This window comes from Mobula birostris, chromosome 5, assembly GCF_030028105.1.
Source record: "Mobula birostris isolate sMobBir1 chromosome 5, sMobBir1.hap1, whole genome shotgun sequence".
Taxonomy (NCBI): domain Eukaryota; kingdom Metazoa; phylum Chordata; class Chondrichthyes; order Myliobatiformes; family Myliobatidae; genus Mobula; species Mobula birostris.
Window position 1 is genome coordinate 129,980,803 of NC_092374.1, and position 21,279 is coordinate 130,002,081.

The 21,279-nt window shown below is 40.7% G+C and overlaps 1 protein-coding gene across 11 annotated transcripts in view; it reads right to left on the reverse strand.

The window, feature by feature from the left end:
- Nucleotides 1–21,279, reverse strand: part of neb (nebulin) — a 355,138-nt gene that overhangs the window by 48,046 nt on the left and 285,813 nt on the right. For 9 of the 11 annotated variants that reach the window (XM_072258675.1, XM_072258674.1, XM_072258672.1 and 6 more), the window contains exons 129-137: nucleotides 20,030–20,134; nucleotides 18,663–18,767; nucleotides 14,328–14,438; nucleotides 13,745–13,855; nucleotides 10,711–10,824; nucleotides 9,121–9,225; nucleotides 4,017–4,121; nucleotides 1,480–1,584; nucleotides 996–1,088 (exon numbers count right to left, since the gene is read on the reverse strand). In XM_072258675.1, coding sequence (XP_072114776.1) covers nucleotides 996–1,088; nucleotides 1,480–1,584; nucleotides 4,017–4,121; nucleotides 9,121–9,225; nucleotides 10,711–10,824; nucleotides 13,745–13,855; nucleotides 14,328–14,438; nucleotides 18,663–18,767; nucleotides 20,030–20,134 — 954 coding nt within the window. The remainder of the gene's footprint in view (nucleotides 1–995; nucleotides 1,089–1,479; nucleotides 1,585–4,016; nucleotides 4,122–9,120; nucleotides 9,226–10,710; nucleotides 10,825–13,744; nucleotides 13,856–14,327; nucleotides 14,439–18,662; nucleotides 18,768–20,029; nucleotides 20,135–21,279) is intronic. The other 2 variants (XM_072258677.1, XM_072258676.1) reach the window with 1 other exon arrangement.

The following is a 21,279-nucleotide window of genomic DNA, read 5'->3' on the forward strand; positions in this document are numbered from 1 at the left end:
CATCTAAGTGTAATGGTATTCTGGAGTCTCCAACCAGGACTTGCATGACTGACCACGAGGAAGCTAGTGACACAATGAAAGAACTCTGAATATTGCCGGAGATGGAGGACCTCCCGCCAGTGGCATAACAGGCAGTAAGAAAGTAAGAGAAAACAGAGAATGGTAATTTGTCATTTGTTGCTAACACTAAACATTTGTCAGAGTTTTGGTCACTGGTTTTATTTCTCATTCAATATCCAGTTCACCCACAATCCACGGGGAGGATGTACAGAGACTCTTTATAGAATGGCGCCAGAATTGAACTCCGAAAACCCTGAGCTGTAATAGCGTCATGCTAGCTGCTACACTACCGTTCCTCCAACATTTTGGTGTGTGCTATCCAACAGCAATGTTGCAGCTCAGTCTGAACTATAAAACAAACCTCACTGAATCAGATCTTCCTTTTCAGGATTTGGCCATTTCTGCCAAGGCCTGCTTTTATTGCACTTCCTCAACCGTGCGGAGAATTTGTCCCATCAAATGCATTTGATCTATATAAGTGGGTTATTTTAACAACACATACGGGACGAAAAAAAAAGAATAGCTTACAACTTCTTTAATTAATTAATTTAATTGTCTATTCTATGGGCATCGTTATTTATTTTTCTTTTAAATTTACAAACTGGTATCGTGTGACTTAAACTTGTGTTTTCTGCATAAGTAGTGTTCTCCTCTGGATTATAGTAACATAATAATTATACTACTGTGTCACTGCCCAGAGTCCCTTTAACATCAGAAAGAAAGAATTGGTAATAAAGACTTTCAAAAATAATTCTTCAGCTTGGAATCATAAATCATAAGCTGGGTTACATGTGAACACGACGTATTCTATAACTGTTACAGTTAGGAGGTTAAATGTCACACCAGTGAAGGAATCCATGAAAGGCTGGGAGTACTATAATTAGGGGATTATCACAAACTAGGGAATGGAGGATTGGGGCCATCAGGGATTATACCGAGCTAATCGCTTCTTGGGTCCTTTTGACTCTCTCCATCTCTGGTGTTTCTTTAATTGATGTTCCAGTACCAACATCTTCCTTATATGCGATCTTTACACACAGAAGTAGGGTATAAAAATGAAGGTCAGAGAATTTCATCTTATTTTCTTACTTTGGCACTGTAACTGAGTAGGTTGTGATTCGTTAACAAGTGGAAAGACAACTGAAACAATAATACTTAAAATAGCTGAAAATAATCGAAGTAGCAGAGTTAACTAACCAAACCATGAATTAAACAAGGACAAGGAAAGCCTTTAACAGGTAAAAGCAGATGAGGCTACTGTTAGAATATGTTCAGCTGTGGAAAGAAACTAAAATGATTGTTAGATTACTGCAAATTGATAAATTTTGTTAACATGTGTCTCTGTATATTTAAAAGGAAAGAATAAATATTCAAAGGGTGAGTATGTTAGCACTGGAAAAGTATTCAGGTAAAAAGTACCAAGCTGAAATTCTTTTGGTTTTCTTTAGCTCGCAGGATTTCAGGTGTGTCTTTTACTGTGGTGACCTTTCCTTTAATATGTTTAAGCTCTGAAGTGTACTGAAGCTATAAAACAGAGTGAAAATTAACAGTGAGAAAACAGGAAAGAAAAGTTGCAAAGACAACAGGGAGAGACGGATCTGCTGTCGCCAGTGGTAGGTGTTTGCCACCTACCCTACTCAGCTCCACTGACACCATTGGAACCGATTGTGTAGAGGCGGCAGGTGGGGGGAGATGCAAACTTGCACCCACTTACCACTGATGACAGAAGATGAATTACAACCCATGATAAAGCTGACGAAATTCTGGACTGTAACAGAAGCTTTAGATAAGAGTGGATGGAGAGCGGATGTTTCCTATAGTGAGGGAATCTAGACCAGAGGCACAGCCTCAGAATAGAGGGACATATCTTTCGAACAGAATTGAGGAGGAACTTCTTTAGCAAGAGGAAGCAGAGGGCAAGCCTCAGAATAAAAGGACATCCCTTTAGAACAGAGATAAGGAGGAACTTCTTTAGCCAGAGGGTACTGAATCTGTGGAATTCTTTGCCAAAGGTGGCTGTGGAGGCCAAGTTATTGGATATATTTAAGGTGGAGGTTGATAGTTCCCAGTTAGTCAGGGCATCAAAGATTATGGGGAGAATGCAGCCGAATGGGGTTGACAGGGATAATAAATCGCATGATGGAATAGCAGAACAGGCTCAATGGGCCGGACGGCCTAATTCTGCTCTTATATCTAATAGTCTTAATCTATATGTTCACATGTCGTCTGTTACAATGTGATCAATTGGGAAAGGGTGGAAGGTACAACACCAGATGTTTTTGCATCCTAGTCACTGCAGGGAAGTGAAAGGAAAACAAATAATGCTACAGGTGCTGGAATCTGAAGCATAAACTGAAATGCTGGAAGAACTCAGCTTGTCAAGCAGCATCTGTGGAAAGAGAAACCAAATGAAGTTTGAAGTCAGTGAAGTTTTCTATTTCAACAACATCATCTTTGTCTGGTAGAGCTTTCCCAGCATTTCTGCTTTTGTTCGAGGCGATCATGAAGGTAGACCAGGTGCATGTTGGCCTTCCTTGTCAGAGAATTCAGATGCAGGAGTGAGATGCATTACTGCAATTGTACAGAGTGTGATGGAGTGCCATTCGAGTGGGCTTTGTCTTGGATGACGTTGAGTTTCTGCAGTTTGTTTCGCTGCACTCTCCGAGATGGAAGCGGTGCTCAGACACAGTGGTCTCTCTGGGTCCAATCAGTTGTTCATCCTTTACGCCTTTTTTACCATCGCAAAACACTGCTGGTTATCAAGAACATTAAAGTACTGCAGGTCTATCCCACTAGCGAGTTGTTCAATAGTGATGGAGCTAGACTTGTTGCAAGCGGCGTCGCATCCTGTTTCAGCCACCAGGGAAGGAGGTACCAGAGGCAGTGTGCGGAGACAATGCACGATTGTCTGGGATGTTTTCCTTGCAGTCACAGGACCCTGTTGGACATCAGTAACGCGGAGTACTGCAAATTTGCTTCACTGGTTCATTAGTGAAATTGACAGCAGGGAGCTGCCTGGCCTCAGTTGTAGTGTGAACCAGGGACTGTTGCCGCCCATGGAAGGAGATGCCGGAGGCCGTGTGGCGCAGTGCCTGCGCTGGGCTGGCCCCTCCCGTTGGTGCTGCTCTCCAGTGTTTGCTTGGTCGAAGACAAGTTGGGTTGCGTTTGTCTGCGGCCGCACTTTTTTTTGTGCAATGGTCGGACTGCTGTGGACTTGTTCTTGCCAACAGCATCCTATGCATTATCAGTCTACAGGACATGACACTCAATATATTTTTTTTATGTGATTGTATGTTCACTGCCATCTTATAAATGCTATGTGTGCCCTGTGCTGTGTATGACCTGTCAGTACCATGTTGTGCACCTCGGCCCCAGAAGAATACTGTTTCGTTTGGCTTTATTCATGTATAGTTGAATAACAATTAAACTTGATCTTGAATTTAAGTGGGGACTATTCCTATACGTCTTGCAGATGGTGAAAAGGAATTGGGATTAGGAGGCCGCTCAGCGGAGGAGGGAAAACGAGTGAAAGAAATGCTCCTCCATCTTGAATGAAAGTAGTCTTTTGTTACAGCCCTTTTTGAATTTCGTGAAAACATACAAAGCAAAGAATATGCACAAATAGAATGCATGTTTACCATCTCAGGTAGACATGTTGAACACCAGTTGTCCAGACAGTAACAATGACAGTGCTAATCTCTTTCCAGGCCAACGACAACAATCTTGCAACCTGTCTCAAACCAAGGTGGGACTTTTAATCTCTAGACTTGCATTACACTGAATAGACGACATGGCAACAATGCCTTGTTCTCTGTTCCTTTCCATGGCCCATGTCTTTGCAATGGCATAGCCAGGTTGATCCAACAACCAGAAAAAAAGTCAGAAACCAGAAAAAAAAAGTCTTGGTTCCTGAAGAAATAGCCCAAACTATGTGTCAGTGAGACTTTTTGACTTACCATGCTGATGTTCTTCTGGTTTTCCCGGACTCTCTGTATCTCAGGTGTGTCAATTACGGGAACGTAATGAGACATGGTCTTTTCTGCTTCGGCCTTGTATTGTTTCTGGGATAACAATTCAGAGCAGTATGAGACATAGCAACACACAGGCAAATTTCTCTCTGTGTTTCAGAAGATTCACAACAGTAACACTTCACCCAAAATAAACAGGAAGCCCCTGTACTGTAAAAGGAACAACATTCTCCTGTGCTTTAGTTTAATGAAGTTGCTTATTTATTGGGTATTACTTTTAGTTAAATAGAAAAAAGGAATTTTATCGGAGAGCAAAGATGTGTTTGCTACCACTAATTGCATATGTACCTACCAACTGGCTTAGTCCTCCTCCTGTTTCATAGACTCTTACGAAACATAATTTTAATGTATTGGCCATCAACTTGACTCACTTACGTTTGCTTATAATTACTTATTTAGGAATACAGCGCAGAACAGGCCCTTCAGGTGCTTCGAGCCGCTGCCCAGTAACCCCCACTCTAACCCTAGTCTAGTCATGGGACAATTTACAATGACCAAATAACCTACTTACTGGTACATCTTTGGACTGTGGGCAGAGACTAGAGCACCTGGAGGAAACCCACACACGCACACGAGGAGGAACCCACAGACTTGCTTACAGGGGATGCTGGAATTGAACTCTGACAAACCAAACTGTAAACGCATCGCGCTAACTGCTAGACGACCTTGGCACCCCACTTATTCACAGGAATTTTTATAGTCAGAATTATTCAAAGGCATCTGTCAGATCTTCACCAAATCGCATGCCATCCTTTCTTTGAAATAAACTTTATGTCCTTCATAGTTGCTGGGTTTAAATTGTGCAAGTCTCTATCTGATGACAATGTGGGATCACTTTCACTAAAAAACACTGCAGAGGCTGAAGGAGGGAACTCAGCAGCATCTAGCTACTGAAGGGCAATGAGCAAAGCAGAATAAATATCAGGAATGCTCACAACTAATAAATAAATACAAAAAAAGTGTAACTTTAACATTGCAAAAAAATACAACACACAACTTCAAATATACCTTGACCGCAACTTCATGCTCTGGTATCAAACGATGCACTGGCACCCAGCAGAGTGGTGAAGTATCATATTGCATTTGGTCCTGGACTTTGAATGCTAATTCACATACCCATAATGCACTTTAAAAATATATCAACTTAAATTGTGTATCATGTACGGTAGTGTGGTAGTTAGCACAACGCTTTACAGTACAAGAGACCCGGGTTCAATTCCCCTCACTGCTTGTGAGGTGGTTTGTATGTTCTCCCCATGACCACGTGGGTTTCCTCTGGCGCTCCGGTTTCCAAACAGTCCAAAGACTTACTGGTTGGTAGGTTAATTGGTCATGGTAAATTGCCTCGTGATTAGACTAGGGTTAAATCGGGGCATTGCTGGGCAGCGTAGCTCAAAGGGCTGGAAGGGCTTATTCTGCGTTGTACAGTATCTCATTAAGTAAATAGAACGAGGTATTCGGCTCATTGAGTCTGCTCTGCATCCAATCAAGGCTGGTTTAATGGGTCAGGGCAATGGATAACGGATCACAGACACCACAAGTCAGAAAAATGAAGCTACATTGTGATTTGCTCTATTTAATGCAGACAGGTGCCTGGGAACCATCCTCTTGTGCAAAAAAATATTATATAATAATCATCACTGAGTAACACTGGCAGTGGGGGAGGCATTTGTTAATTTACTAGCTCATAGTGGTACTTAATATTTTGAGAAGTCTATCCAATAAAACTTTCATTACAAATAACGTTATGTAAAGCTAGAAGAAATAGTTGCTACTCTAACAGTACCATGTGGTTGGCTGTGGTTACACACTGATTAGTCAGGACATCAAAGTCACAGGGAGAAGGCAGGAGAATGGGGTAATAAATCAGCCATGATGGAATGGCAGGGCAGACTTGATGGGCTGAATGGTTTAATTCTGATCTTATGTGTTATGAAAATTGACACAAACTTGTTCCCATTGATTTTAAACTCCTGCCATCTATACCTCTACTCATAGGGGTCTTGTCTCTTCTTAACTCAGCTGCATAAACATGGGATGTATTTGTGCTCTAATTCTGCACTGTTGGACATCACCCAATTCATTTGGTTCCACTTTGGGCAGCAATACCTTCAGCTCCCCTGGACCCAAGGTCAGGAAGCCTCTCTCTAAATCACTCAGCTTCTCTCCCTCTCCTTTCTCTATAATATTTAGCATTGCTTTTGGTCAGTTCCCTGATACTGATATCTCCTTAGGAATGATTTGCTATCTTGAGAATACTACAAAAGCAAAAGTTGCAGTTATGGTACTGTTGTGGTAGGAGAGCTGGAAATACATGATTTATCAAAGATGCAGAAATAAGACCTTTGGCTCATCAAGTCTATACCAACCATGAAGCATTCATATACATGAATTTAATTTTATCCACACACCCCTACATCGCCGTCAACTTACCCCAGATTCCACCTCTCATTTATTACCTAAGGCAAGGATTCCCTACCTCTTTAATGCCATGGATGAATACTATTAGGCAAGGGGTCTGTGGAACCCAAGTCAGGAACACCTAGATTTTAGGGGTAATTGAAAGTGGCCGTTAGACTTAACAATCTGCATTTCTTTGGGATATGGAAGGAAATCAAAGAACTGGAGGCAGACACAAACAGACACAGGGGAAATATACAAACTCCACACAGATTGGGCCAGTCACTAGGAATGAACCCTGTTTGTTGGGGCTGTAGGTCCCAGCTCAAATAGCCATGACAGGCTGCTGGTCTTAATTTGGTGTGGCAAGTAGATTTCTCCAAGGGTTCCCAAGTAAATGGGCTGAACTTCGGAAAACATGACATATATGCAGAAATCAAGACAGCCAAAAACTGTGTAGTCCCTAGGCCAACTATTAAGGCAATAAATCCCAGTGGCCAAGCTTTTCAATTCCTATCCCCAGTAGCTAACCATTTCAATTCCTACCACCATTCCCGTTCCAATATGTTGGTCCATGGCCTCTTTGTTGACCAGTTAACCTAGCCAGTACATCTTTGGACTATGGGAGGAAACCAGAGCACCAAGAGGAAACCCACATATACCATGGCGAGGATGTACAGAGGACGCTGGAAATGAACTGCCAAACTCTGACGCCTCAAGCTGTAACAGCGTGGCACTAACCACGATGCTATCATGGCACGCATTCTGGCACCATCTCCCTTCCTTTCCAGTCCTGATGAAGGTTCTTAGCCTGAAACCCTCCACTGTACATTCACTTCCATAGATGCTGCCTGACCTGCAGAGTTCCTTCTGCATTTCGTGTGCGTTGCTGGGGAGAGAAATGTGCTGGGAACAGAGGAGAATCATCTCTGCACCATTTGGTAGTGCACAGTTTCCACATGTCAGCCATCCGCTGGGAAAGGATGGCTCACCCTCTTGCTAATAATATCCCAGCATATGTCTTGCTCCCATTCTTTCCATACACATTTGGGGTCTTCCCTAACCCAGTGGGCAGTGGAAGATCAGTCATCATCTCTAGTCGAGATGTGATCAAAAATATCTGGTTTCTGAGAGGATATGGAGATTAGTCAGAAAAGATCAGCCAGAACCAGGCTGAAGTGCAGAGCAAGCTTAATGATACATTGGACATATACTTACTTATTTATATATTTATTGAGTTACAGTGCAGAGTAGGCCTTTCTGCCCTTCAAGCCACGCCAACCAGCAAACACATGATTTTTTAAACGGTAGCGTAATCACAGGATGATTAACAATGACCAATTAACCCACCAACCGGTACATCATTGGACTGTGAGAGCATCTGGAGGAAACCCATGCTGTCATGAGGAGAACGTACAAACTTCTTTCAGACAATGGTGGAAATTGAACCTGGGTTGCCTGTGCTGTAAAGCGTTGTGCTAACCACTATGCTACTGTGCCACCCCTTCCTGCTTCGAGTCCTGATGTAACCATGCCTTAAATGGTCTTAAATACTTCCAGTAAGGTGACAGCGCATGCAAACGAAGCGGCTTCTCAGGGGCCGACCAAAGGTGCTTTTTTCTTTGTAGAATTTGTTTTTTTTTAAGATTCAAAGACAATTCTACTCCAAAAACGTTGGATACTGCAGGGCTACTCCATCAGTGAGCTGGCTGGTGATTGGAGTAACTGGACTGGTGTTGGCAGCAGAGCCGGCCGAGGTGTCAAAGGAGCCGGTCGGGATATCAGAGGAGCTGGTTGGGATAGCGGAGGAGTCCACTGGTGTGTCCGAGGAGCTGGTTTTGGTACAAAGGAGCTGACTTGCCTGCAGACCATGTTGCTGCCCGCTACTCGGAAGCATTGGACTTGGTGCAGTATAATTGGGGGCTGGTTGTCTCAGATACTTAACTTGTGATCGCAAGACTCCATTGGACAGTGATAGTGTAAGTTGCCGCAGGCCTGTTACCCTTGACTGGTGGGGGGACAGTTGACATGGGAGCTGTGTAGCCTCAGTTGCAATGAGAACTAGACCTCAAGCCTCGGGCTTGTCTGCAGACCAGGTGAGAGACGTGGAAGAGCTACAGCTTGGTTGAGGTCGTCTGGGGCTTGGCCTTGCCATGGGTGCTGCCCTCCTGTGTTCGAGTGGTGAAATGACAGGCTGGATAGCGTGCATCTATACACTGCTAGGAGCCTATTCCAGCAATTATTGGACATTGTCACTCAGGGTCTTGGACCATATATGTTTTTTTGAGTGAATATGCTTCTTTGCTTACTATTTTGAATTATGTTACTCGCTATTTTTGAATGCTTTATTTGTTATTTTGAATAGTTTCACACCTTGGCCCCAGAGGAGCGCTGTCTCGTTTAGCTGTATCTACGTATGGATTGAATGATAATTAAACTTGATTTGATTTGATTTGAAATATGTAGAACGAAGGATGGGTGCTTTGCCTGAAGTTGGTCCCGCTCTGTCACTTACGATGATGGACAAGACACAAACACACAACAGGAATTTCACAGGGGCATCAGATCATGTTTATCAAATACACAGGCTGTGGAGCCAATGACAAATGGAGAGGGATTGATGTGTATTTACCTGACTGCTCAGGTATTTCACATTTTGAGCATGGATAATGTCAGGCGTGTCAATGACTGTGGTGTAGTTCGACTTCTCCTTTTCAGCCAATTGTTTGTATTTTACCTAAAAATAAAAGATCAGGCATTAGAAAACATCTTGGTAATATTCCAGTCAGCTAATGAATCAAAATCAAGAAACTCAGCAAATGCTGGAAATCCAGAGTAAAACACACAAAATGCTGGAGGAACTCGGCAGGTCAGGCAGCATCTATGGAATGATAATCAGTCAATGTTTTGGGCCGAGAACCTTTTCGGGATTGAAAAGGAAGGGGGAAGATTCCAGAATAAAAAGTTGGGGGAAGGGAAGAAGGATAGCTAGAAGGTGATAGGTGAAGCCAGATGAGCGGGAAAGGTCAAGGGCTGGAGAGGAAGGCATTTGATAAGAGATGATAGTGGACCATGGGAGAAAGGGAAGGAGGAGGCGACCTGGGGGAGGTGATCAGCAGGTGAGACAAAGTAAAAGGCCAGACTGGGGATTAGAGCAAGAGGGGAGGGAAGAGAGCTTTTTTTCACTGGAAGGAAAAATCTGTATTCATGGCATCAGGTTGGAGACTACCCAGATGGAATATAAGATGTTGCTCCTCCACCCTGAGGGTGGTTTTATCTTGGCACAAGAGGAAGGCATGGTCTGACATTCGGAATGGGAATGGGAATCAGATTTAAAATGATTGGCCACCAGGTGGTTCCGCTTTTGGCGGAAGGAGCAGAAATGATCGACAAAGCAATTTACGACGTGTCTCACCAATGTAGAGGAGGCCACATCAGGAGCACTGGACACAATAGATGACCCCAGCACATTCACAGGTGAAATGTTGAATCAATTTAGTTTACTGATCAGCCAAGCTGAACCAAGTAAACATTGTCTTAAATCTGTTGTTTGAATGCTGTTTCTGTTCGCTAGGTTGTAGGCAGAGATAATGAAGGAGGCAGCAATTCACATCTTACAAAATCCTGTAAATATTGGAAGCGACTTTTCAAATATATTTCTGCTTTGTACTTTCCTTGCTGTCTTGGTAACAATTTAAAATTAATAAACTCACTTTGGGATTCCTAAAGAAAAAAAGTCACGATTAGATAATTGTCTGTAGGATCTTGATGTGCACTGATTAACTGCCATGATTTTCATATTAAAACAAATCTGGGGAGGTTGGAATTTGTGAAAACCACTTTTTTTTTTCTATTTTCTCTTTTTGCTGTATCAAAAACTTCACTGGTGTTCTCCTTCTTAAAATATAAATGTAGGAATAAAAGTTCCGAAATGTTACGTGCTGAAACTAATGCCACGTGGCTGGAATGGGGATACAACCCAGCTGACAAATCTTTGAATTCTGTGCAAGCGAAATTATCATTAAACATTGTGCCAAGCAATTACAACTCAAAATCAATCACTAAGTTAGACAATGATTGCTATTACGTTAATGGGACGTTACTGACATTAGACCATAGAACATTACAGCACAGTAAAGGCCTTTCAGCCCATGATGGTGTGGCGACCATTTAACTTAACGCAAGGACATAAATAAAATTTTTATATCCACCATCTACTCACCTGGCTTAAAATATCTGTGGCGTTCTTTGCTCTGGCCATGTCAGGTGTTTCGTTTGCATGTGCCACGAGCCCCTTACCCTTTATTTCTTCCTCCAACGATCTCTTGTACTCTTTCTGAGATAAGAGAAAGAAGAGACAACTTACCACATTGTTTTATAACTCTGTGGAATTAAGGACTGTGGAAGACCTGCAGTCATGAATTATTTGAGAGTTGTTAAGTTCAAGCAGAATTGTGTTGGTTACATATATAATTCTATTTCGAGCATTGTAGTGGCAAGTTGCTGCTGCTGGCAACCCTGATTGATTTGTATGACGTGCTCTCCACTCCCGTAATGATTGTTCTAAAAGTTGATTATATGTATTCAATCCTATATTAGCAGTTAGGAAACATACAATCTTGAAGCGATAAAAACTTAAGTGTGAGTTAAACGTAATTGAGTGGTCAACAAAAGATATGACATCCCCAGCTGCAAAATGCCAAATACGTAACTTATTCCCTTTGCTTTTACTATACCCCACTCATGTGACCAGTTACCATAATAAACATGCAAAACAGATAGAGAACAGATACATGGCTCCTACAGGTTTAAAAATTACTTTCCATGTTTTTCACTCCAACAGCGATGTTAAAGACTTTGATAAATAGGGAATCTGGACACATTTTATTTAAAGGAAGCTAAACATACTGATTAACCTACAGATGAGGAAATAATGAAGAAGAGTTATTTCCTCCTAGTTAGATCTGCGCAAATTTAATGGCTCTGCAGAATCACAATCTGAATGTGCTATTTCGTGGCAGCAATATGGTGCAATACCCAATAAAAAATAATTAATTACAGTAAGTATATACGTATACAAAAATTTAAATTAATTTAGTGTAAAAAGAGAGGAAAATTAGCGAGGAAGCGTTCAAAGGTTCAATGTCCATTCAGAAATCGGATGGAAGAGGGGAAGAAGCTGTTCTTGAATTGTTGAGTGTGTGCCTTCAGGCCTCTGTACCTCCTTCCTGATGGTAGCAATGAGAAGAGGGCATGTCCTGAGTGATGGGGGTTCTTAACGATGGATGCTGCCTTTCTGAGGCATCACCGTTTGAAGGTGATTTATTATATATGTGGTAAAACAGGTGTACACTTAAGGTAACCACATATGACATAGTTTTGCTATTGATACATTTGTACCAAAGGTGTTAGATTGACTGTTGTTTATTTAATACTTCAGCAGTATTGTAAACATATGATTTTTGTAACTGGAATTAAGTGTAATTGAGCAAACTTAAGCAGGCTTAAGTGTGTTGAAACAATTTAAATGTAATTAAGTGATCAACAAAGAAGATATTACCCTTAGCCCACTCCCCAGCTACCCATAATAAACGCACAACACAAAATACAATGCAGACAAGAAATAGATACATGGTTCCTACCTAAGTGCATCATTTGCTTTAAGTCTAATAGGCGAGAATTTACTGGGCAGCTAGTAAGTATTCCCACACTTTGGATGCCAACATAGCATATCTACAACTCACTAACCCTAACCACATGTCGCTGGAATGTGGGAGGAAACCGGAGCATCTGGAGAACGTACAAACCCCTTACAGAGAGAGGCAGGAATGAAACCCTGATCTTACACTCAGTGCCATAGAGCATTGTGTTAACCAGCATGCTACCGTGCCTAGCTCCGTGGTGGGTGGGACTCTGAAAGTTACTTAACAGAAATGACGGTGGAGTGATAGATCTTCACCACATTTACATCAAATTGAACATTTGCCATTGTCATAGCAAAGTACTGCACTGCCTCAACACACCAGCATGCCGGGTTCAATCCTAAACTCTGTTGTGGAGTTAGCACAACACCCCTGCAACCGTTATCCATAGATGCTCAGGTTTCTTCCCACATCCCAAGCTCATGCTAGTTGTGAGGTTAACTGGCTCTTGTAAATGACCTAGCCACAGGTGGCTGGAGGAAGAATCACAGGATGTGTGAGTGAAAAGATTTATTCATTGAGAAAAGGGGTTCCCAACCTTCTTTAAGCCATGGACCAAAACCATTAAGCAAGGGGTCCCTGGACCCTAGGTTGGGAAACCCTGATTTAGAGATACAACACAGAACAGGCCCTTCTGGCCCAATGAGCCACACCGCCCAGTAACCCACCTATTTAACCCTTGTCTATTCACAATGACCCAATGAGCCACACCGCCCAGTAACCCACCTATTTCACCTTTGTCTATTCACAATGACCCAATGAGCCACACCGCCCAGTAACCCACCTATTTAACCCTTGTCTATTCACAATGACCCAATGAGCCACACCACCTAGTAACCCACCTATTTAACCCTTGTCTATTCACAATGACCCAATGAGCCACACCGCCCAGTAACCCACCTATTTAACCCTTGTCTATTCACAATGACCCAATGAGCCATATCACCCAAGAACCCATCTATTTAACCCTTGTCTATTCACAATGACCCAACAAGCCTTATCACCCAACAACACACCTATTTAACCCTTGTCTATTCACAATGACCCAGCGAGCCACTGCACGCAGGAACCCACCTATTTAACCCTTGTCTATTCACAATGACCCAATGAGCAACATCACCTAGCAACCCACCTATTTAACCCTTGTCTATTCACAATGACCCAATGAGCAACATCACCTAGCAACCCACCTATTTAACCCTTGTCTATTCCCAATGACCCAACGAGCAACATCACCTAGCAACCCACCTATTTAACCCTTGTCTATTCCCAATGACACAACAAGCTGTAGCATCCAGCAACCCACCTATTTAACCCTAGTCTAATGACAGGACAATTTACAATGACCAATTATAGCAAGAAATATGTGTAGGAATGGTACTGATGGGATTGCTTTGAGAGCTAGAATAAACTCAATGGGCTGAATCACCTTCTTCTAGGACATTGGAAAATGTGGAAAAATAACCTGCAGGGCCACTGACCAATGTGCCAGCAATAACACTAAGAACTGTATAGCAAGGGAGTGCTTTGGTTCTCCAATTATAACACCCATACCTCATTCAAAATGTACGTCGCATTCTTTGCTCGTATCATCTCTGGAGTTTCCTCTAATACCGTTAAGCCTCTGCCCTTGACTCCATATTCCAGATCCTTCCTGTACTCTTTCTAGGTAAGCAAATGAAAGAAAAGGAAAGCTGCAAAGAATCTGGGAATAAATCCGATTTACTGCTCGTCATGCAATATTACCATCAAGTTTTTGCACAGCCACTAAGGCAAGAAAGACAACAGAAAAAACTAACATCTTTGCGGTATAAAAATGGAAGAGATTACAAGCACACAGTTAGATGACAAGAATTCAGGGTTTCACAGAAAACAGTCACAAAAGTACGTTGGATGAGCTGTCTTTAAATAGTAAAGCCCTCTAATGGCTTGGTTACACACTTAGCGGTAAGTGAATAGGCAAGCCAAAGAGTAGTATATTACTTCAAAATGTTTAAAAATTATATAGTAGCATCTTTCCCATGATTTATTGCAATAAATATTTTAAATTTTATGTAATTCAACAAAATCTAAAGGTATATATTAGTGATTATACTTTCACATTGTTAAAAGGAAAAAGAAGAAAATGGCTGTCTACCTCACAGCCTATCTTAGTAGCATATCTGACATGCAACATTGCCGGTGTAATCTCCAAGCCAGAAAGGTTCCTGCCTTTTATGTGCTCTTCCAAATCCTTTTTATATTGTTTCTATTGATATTTGGAAGAAAGAGAAGAATCAGAGAAAAGCTTTTTAACGTGAAGGAAAAGTATATTCAACAGGCATTCAATAATTCTCTGAGATGACCCCTGGAAAGAGTGTCTGTATATAGGAGGGTCATGGAAACTGGTTACAAATCATCTGTTGACAAGTCACTGAAACTTAAATGATAAAACAACATCAATTGAGAACATTTGTAAAAAGTTTCAGGCTGGCTGGAATTTGAAGGTGAGGAAACGAGGTTTTCCTTGCGGAGATGATGATGGCAGAAGACGAGAGATCTGAAAGTGTTATGTGCCGAGAAAGCTTTGGAGAGAGATCATCGAATGCAAGGTGGAACTTAGAGGATTAGGGGAACTCACAAGTCATCAAATAAATTCTCTTTGCAAATAGAAGTGTGATACACGCAGTGGCCAGATTATTTGGTAGACCTGCTCATTTACGCAAATATCTAATCAGCCAATCATGTGGCAGCAACTCAATGCATAAAAGCATGCAGACATGGTCAGGAGGTCCTGTTGTTGTTCAGATCAAACATCAGAATGGGGAAGAAATGTGATCCAAGTGACTTTGACTATGGAACGATTGTTAGTGCCAGATGGGGTGATTTGAGTATTTCAGAAACTACTGATTTCTTGTGGTATTCACGTACAACAGTTTCTAGAGTTTAGAGAGAATAGTGTGAGAAACAAAAAAAGAACATCCAGTGAGCGGCTGCTCTGTGGGTGAAAACATTTTGTTAATGAGAGAGGTCAGAGGGGAATAGCCAGACAGGTTCAAGCTGACAGGAAAGCAAAGGTAACTCAAATAAGCATGCGTTACAACAGTGATGTGCAGACGAGCATCTCTGAGTGCAGAGCACATCGAACCTTGAAGTGAGTGGGCTACAGAAGCAGAAGACCAACCTGGGTTCCACTCCTGTACCTAATAAAATGGCCACTGAGTGTATACGTCAGCTTTCTTTTTAAATCGTGAAGCAAGATAGATGCAGGGAAACACCTTTCATATTTGGATTAATTCTTTTGTCATTAAAATACTTCCGTGCCTGGCAGCAAATCCTTGTTTTCATGAGACATTTTAAGTCAACAATGAAACACTTAACATTGAAGGGGTCAGGCTCAAGTTTAACTGTTGATGGGAAGCCTGCTTCATTCCATTTATTTATTTATTTAGCAATACAACATGGAACTGGCTCTTCTGGCCCTTTGAGCTGTGCTGCCCAGCAACCCACCAAAAAGATGCTGTACCTCAGAGCAAACTTAATGAAACAGCCTGTAATATTTCCCTTAATGAGAAAGAGTCAATGGAATTCTAATAGATTCATTAACTTGCATTGAAAATACTGAATCACTGTGAGAGTAAGGGATTGGAATAACTTAAGAGCATGTGAGGCATTTGGAAGTAAAATCACACTTCAATATTTATAAGGCTTGAATTTAAAATTTTTTACTTTTTGGCTTGGTTTTCATGTTTTCTTTTCCTAGTCATAATGTTTGTCAAAATCAGGCATTTTCAGTAAGTAAGAACTTTAGATAAAGGCTTTGGCTTTCAGCTTCTACGTTAATTGTTCGTTCATTACGTGCCGTGTCATATGGTGTGGGCGATCATGGTCTTTCAATCACCATGATTATTCTTGGCAAACTTTTTCTACAGAACTGGTTTGCCATTGCCTTCTTCTGGGCAATGTCTTTACAAGACAGGTGATCCCAGCCATTATCAATACTCTTCAGAGTTTGTCTGCCCGGCATCAGTGGTTGAAAAACCAGGACTTGTGATTTGCACCAGCTGCACATATGACTATCTGCCACCAGCTCCCATGGCTTCACATGACCCTGAACAGAGGGTGGGGGGTTGGCTAAGCAGGTGCTACACCTTGCCAAAGGGTGACCTGCAGGCTAGCGGATGGAAGGAGTGCCTTACACCTCCTTTGCCGGAGACGTATCTCCCAACCCTGTCACCCACTTTACAATATAAGTAGTAGTACAATGAATTTGAAGTAGTAAAATGGATTCAGCAGTGGCTGGATGGGAGACACCAGAGAGTAGTGGTGGATAACTGTTTATCAGATTGGAGGTCGGTGACTAGTGGTGAGCCTCAGGGATCTGTACTGGGTCCAATGTTGTTTGTCATATATATTAATGATCTGGATGATGGGGTGGTAAATTGGATGAGTAAGTATGCAGATGATACTTAGATAGGTGGAGTTGTGGATAATGAAGTAGGTTTTTAAAGCTTGCGGAGAGATTTAGGCCAGTTAGAAGAGTGGGCTGAAAGATGGCAGATGGAGCTTAATGCTGATAAATGTGAGGTGCTACATTTTGGTAGGACTAATCAAAATAGGACATACATGGTAAATGGTAGGGCATTGAAGAATGCAGTAGAACAGAGGGATCTAGGAATAATGGAGCATAGTTCCCTGAAGGTGGAATCTCATGTGGATAGGGTGGTGAAGAAAGCTTTTGGTATGCTGGTCTTTATTAATCAGAGCATTGAGTATAGGAGTTGGGATGTAATGTTGAAATTGTATAAGGCATTGGTAAGGCCAAATTTGGAGTATTGTGTACAGTTCTGGTCGCCGAATTATAGGAAAGATGTCAACAAAATTGAGAGAGTACAGAGAAGATTTACTAGATTGTTACCTGGGTTTCATCTCCTAAGTTACAGAGAAAGGTTGAACAAATTGGGTCTTTATTCTTTGGAGCGTAGAAGGTTGAGGGGGGACTTGATAGAGGTATTTAAAATTATGATGGGTATAGATAGAGTTGACCTGGATAGGCATTTTCCATTGAGAGTGGGGGAGATTCAAACAAGAGGACATGAGTTGAGAGTTAAAGGGCAAAAGTTTAGGGGTAACATGAGGGGGAACTTCTTTACTCAGAGAGTGGTAACTGTGTGGAACGAGCTTCCAGCAGAAGTGGTTGAGGCAGGCTCGATATTGTCATTTAAAGTTAAATTGGATAGCTATATGGACAGGAAAGGAATGGAGGGTTATGGGCTGAGTGCAGGTCGGTTGGACTAGGTGAGAGTAAGAGTTCGGTACGCACTAGAAGGGCCGAATTGGCCTGTTTCCGTGCTGTAATTGTTATATGGTTATAATATAAATGGTAAAGTTGTAACTAAATTGTTAATCATTAAAACAATCCCTGCGCAATCAAATTCTTCTATTGCATTGCTCAACACAATTTAGTAATTTCGTCCCCTCTCTCTCCTCGAGTTACCCTCTCACATTACTGGCCATTATGTTCCAATAAGATTTACTTTCTTGTAAGTTGCAGGAAAATGAGTCTCATGATGACATATATAAATTGTCATAATAAATTTACTTTGAAATTTGAAATACATGAGAAACCTGACAGGAGTTGAGGGCCCAACTTACAGGAGGAGGTTTGTCAGGCTCAGACTTTATTGAAGGGTAGGAGACCGCGGGGCAACCGAATAGAGGCATACCAAATCACGGGGGGCGTAGAGAGGGTGAGCAGACATGGTCTGTTTCCAGGGGAGGGGAACATAAAATCAGGAGGGCAGAGGTTTAAGGTGAGGGAGCAATGATTTAAAAGGGACCCGAGGGGCATCTAGAGGGTGGTGAGTATATGGAATGACTTGTCAGAGCAAGTGGTTGAGGCAGGTATAATAGTAATATTTAAAAGACAATTGGACAGGCAGATGGATAGGAAAGTTTTAGAAGAACATGAGCCAAATTTGGGCAAATGGGACCACTTTAGGTGGGCAAGTTTGTCAGATTGGGAACACCTGCTCTATGACAATTAAATGTGAGTGGACAGTCATCAGACAACATCAGCATTTCAGGAAGTACATTATCAAAGCAAGAAGCATTTTTGATAAGGGTACAAGTACTGAATTTTAATTATATGGAAATATACTTTAAAATTACATTTTTGAAGTAGTTCTTTGGCAGTGTTTGTTCAGTTACTATAGGTAAAATTAAAAAACTTCAAGCCACAGTGACAATGTACAGTTATAAAACTTAATACAAGTTTGACAGAACTTGTATATAAGTATCATTCCAATTTCCAAATAAAACATTCTTCAAGACCATTGGAAGTGTCCAGTTAGTTGAAGAATACAAACACCTAACATTTGGAAATCTTGTATAGTTCTCTTCAAAGACAGTTACTGTTGAAAAATACCACTAACAGCAGGACAGAGACATTGCGTAGGTTCCCAGTGATAATGCTCCCATTTCTTGGCCTTACCTCACTCTGCATGTGCTGAGATTCCTTGGCAGTGATGTAAACAGGTGTTTCAAAGTCCAACATTGCCTTCCCCCTTTCCTTCTCGTATTGCTCTTTGTATTTGATCTGAAACATTGTACAGTGTGGCCACTCTTAGTAAACGATGATGCTTTACGTTTTGCCTTTACAGTTCCTATTCTACCCTATACCCCATCCACTAAAGTCCTAGTAACTAACTCTTTCAATAAGCATATGTGGCCCATGTAACTTTAACATCATAAGTAATTGGCTCAACAAAGAATAATTAACCCAACAAATAATTTAGAAAGTTAATTGTAATTAAATATGATATTAACCAAACATAGTGATGGATTTCACTGTTAAAATAACACTTTGATGCCAATGTATTTCCTAATTTTGTAAAACAGAATGTCCTGTTAATGTACAAGGCTTCACCAAACAGTGTTGAAATTGCTTTGGACCAGTAAGTTCTAGATCCAGTTAAGTAATAATTTGTTTTTGTAAATAATGGTAGTTCTATTCTCAGACTTGAAGTTCAATGATGTTTAAAATAGGACAGGAGGGAGCAGGAAGTCAATGCTCCTATCCTGAGCATTAACAGGGACTTGGTGACACTGCTCCCTTGCACCTTCAGGGACCTGGATTTGATCCTTGGGTGCTGCTTTTGTGCAGCTCATTTGATTTTCTTCCTGTGTGTTTCTGTCAGGTGCTCACATTTCTTCAAATGTCTGGAAAGCTACTGTAGATCAATGTAGATAAGTGACAATAGCATCATGGAGAAGCTGATGGGCATATAAGAGGGATAAAGCGCAGGGAATATGTATAAAAGGAGAAAAATGAGATGGACAGGATGGTCCTGTTGGAAAATAACACCAATGTCATGGTCTTTACAGTTCATGTTCTCAGTATTACTTTTATTTGCAGTTTGGGGCTGAGAGGGAAATGGATCAGCCATGAAGAAATAGTGGAGCAGAATCGATGGACTAGATGACTTAATTTCTACTCCTATATCTTATGGTCTCATGTTCTAGTTCGTCTCCTTTTGCATGTTGGTTATTTGTCAGTCTTAGTTTATGTATAGCTTCTCATAAAATTATATTATATTCCTTTTTTCCAGTCAATGCCTGCAAGAAAATGAATCCCAAGCTGGTATATGATAACATGTAAGTACTTGGATAATAAATGTATTTTGAACTTGAACTTCGAACTTATGCTTTGATATTGGCACTTACTTTGAACTTACAGTAGAACTTCAGTTTCATAGTAAGCATTCTGCTATTATACCTCCTAAATTCAGGATGGGACTGACCACAGTGAATAGAATAAAGTTAGACATGCATCTGTTCACTTCTCTTAAGCTGACTTACTTGACTCTGTAACTCAGTCGCCTCTTTCAGATGAAGATGCCCCGGTGAGTCGGCCACCAGCTGGTAGTGACCTTTACTCTTCTCAAACTCCTTCTTGTACTGGTACTACAGGAGGGTCAAAAACCACCTCAACAAAGAGACTACAAAATCTGTACAGTTTGGCCCACCTACAAAAATGTGCTAAAATATTCATTAAATGTAAAAAAGGAAAGGAAAGAAATCCAACCAAAAAACCAAATATGGTGGATAGATTATGACCCATTTGAGTACACACAATGGTTGTGAACATTTCCAAATGGAAAGAAGCAGAATTACCGAGAAATGCCTTCTTTTTTTTGGCTGAGCAGACACAGCAACCATTAACAAAGTGATTTCCTTTGAACTGATTATGCCACAGATGTTGATTAAATTGATTTGCTAAAAGTCAGGGAATATTTTTAAAACATAAAACTAATTATAGGAGAGTTTAATGTTGTAATTGAAGCAAAAATGTTAAAATATGCATTTATATTATGTACATTATGACAGAGATCATTTTTGAAATGTTTATCCATGAATATTTAATATTTTTGAATTTTTCAATAGATAATGAAAAAAATTAATAAGATTCTTTACACAGCTATTGTTGGAAATGCCTTGTAAATTTTTCAAAGTATTTTAAATCTTTGCTTTTCTTTCCCAATTTTGTTTTGGTATCCTTTGTGGTAAATTTATTTTCTTCCCTCACAGAAAGCTGAAAACACAGTTACTCTTGTCAAAGTGTACATTTATGTAGGCAGTTATCAATGGTTATTCCAGGGATTAATCACTACTGTAGCCATTTATTCAGTACCTCAATTCTGTTATGTAGAGACTTGTTGAGGTTCATCGCCATCACTATCAAGCATTTAGCTGCACAGTTGTTAAATTTTAACAAAAATTTTGGTCATGTTTTGGTCTCTCTTTGTATGTCTCAAGAACTGATAACCATTCATATCAGTTCTTGTTGAATTATTTCAATATTGACAATGTTAATATTATAATAATTTCACAGGAACTAACAGGAATGGTTATCAATACAACCATTGGTTAATAATATTACTATTATTTTTGATTAATATTGTTAATAATATTACAAGATTTTTATGCTAACAGTGCTTTATAAAAGCAATATTTTTGTTAAATTACTCCAAAAACAAACATATTTTGAAAATTGTTGGCTATTCAGAACCAGCGTCAGGTTAATATCACCAGTTTATGTTGTGAAATTT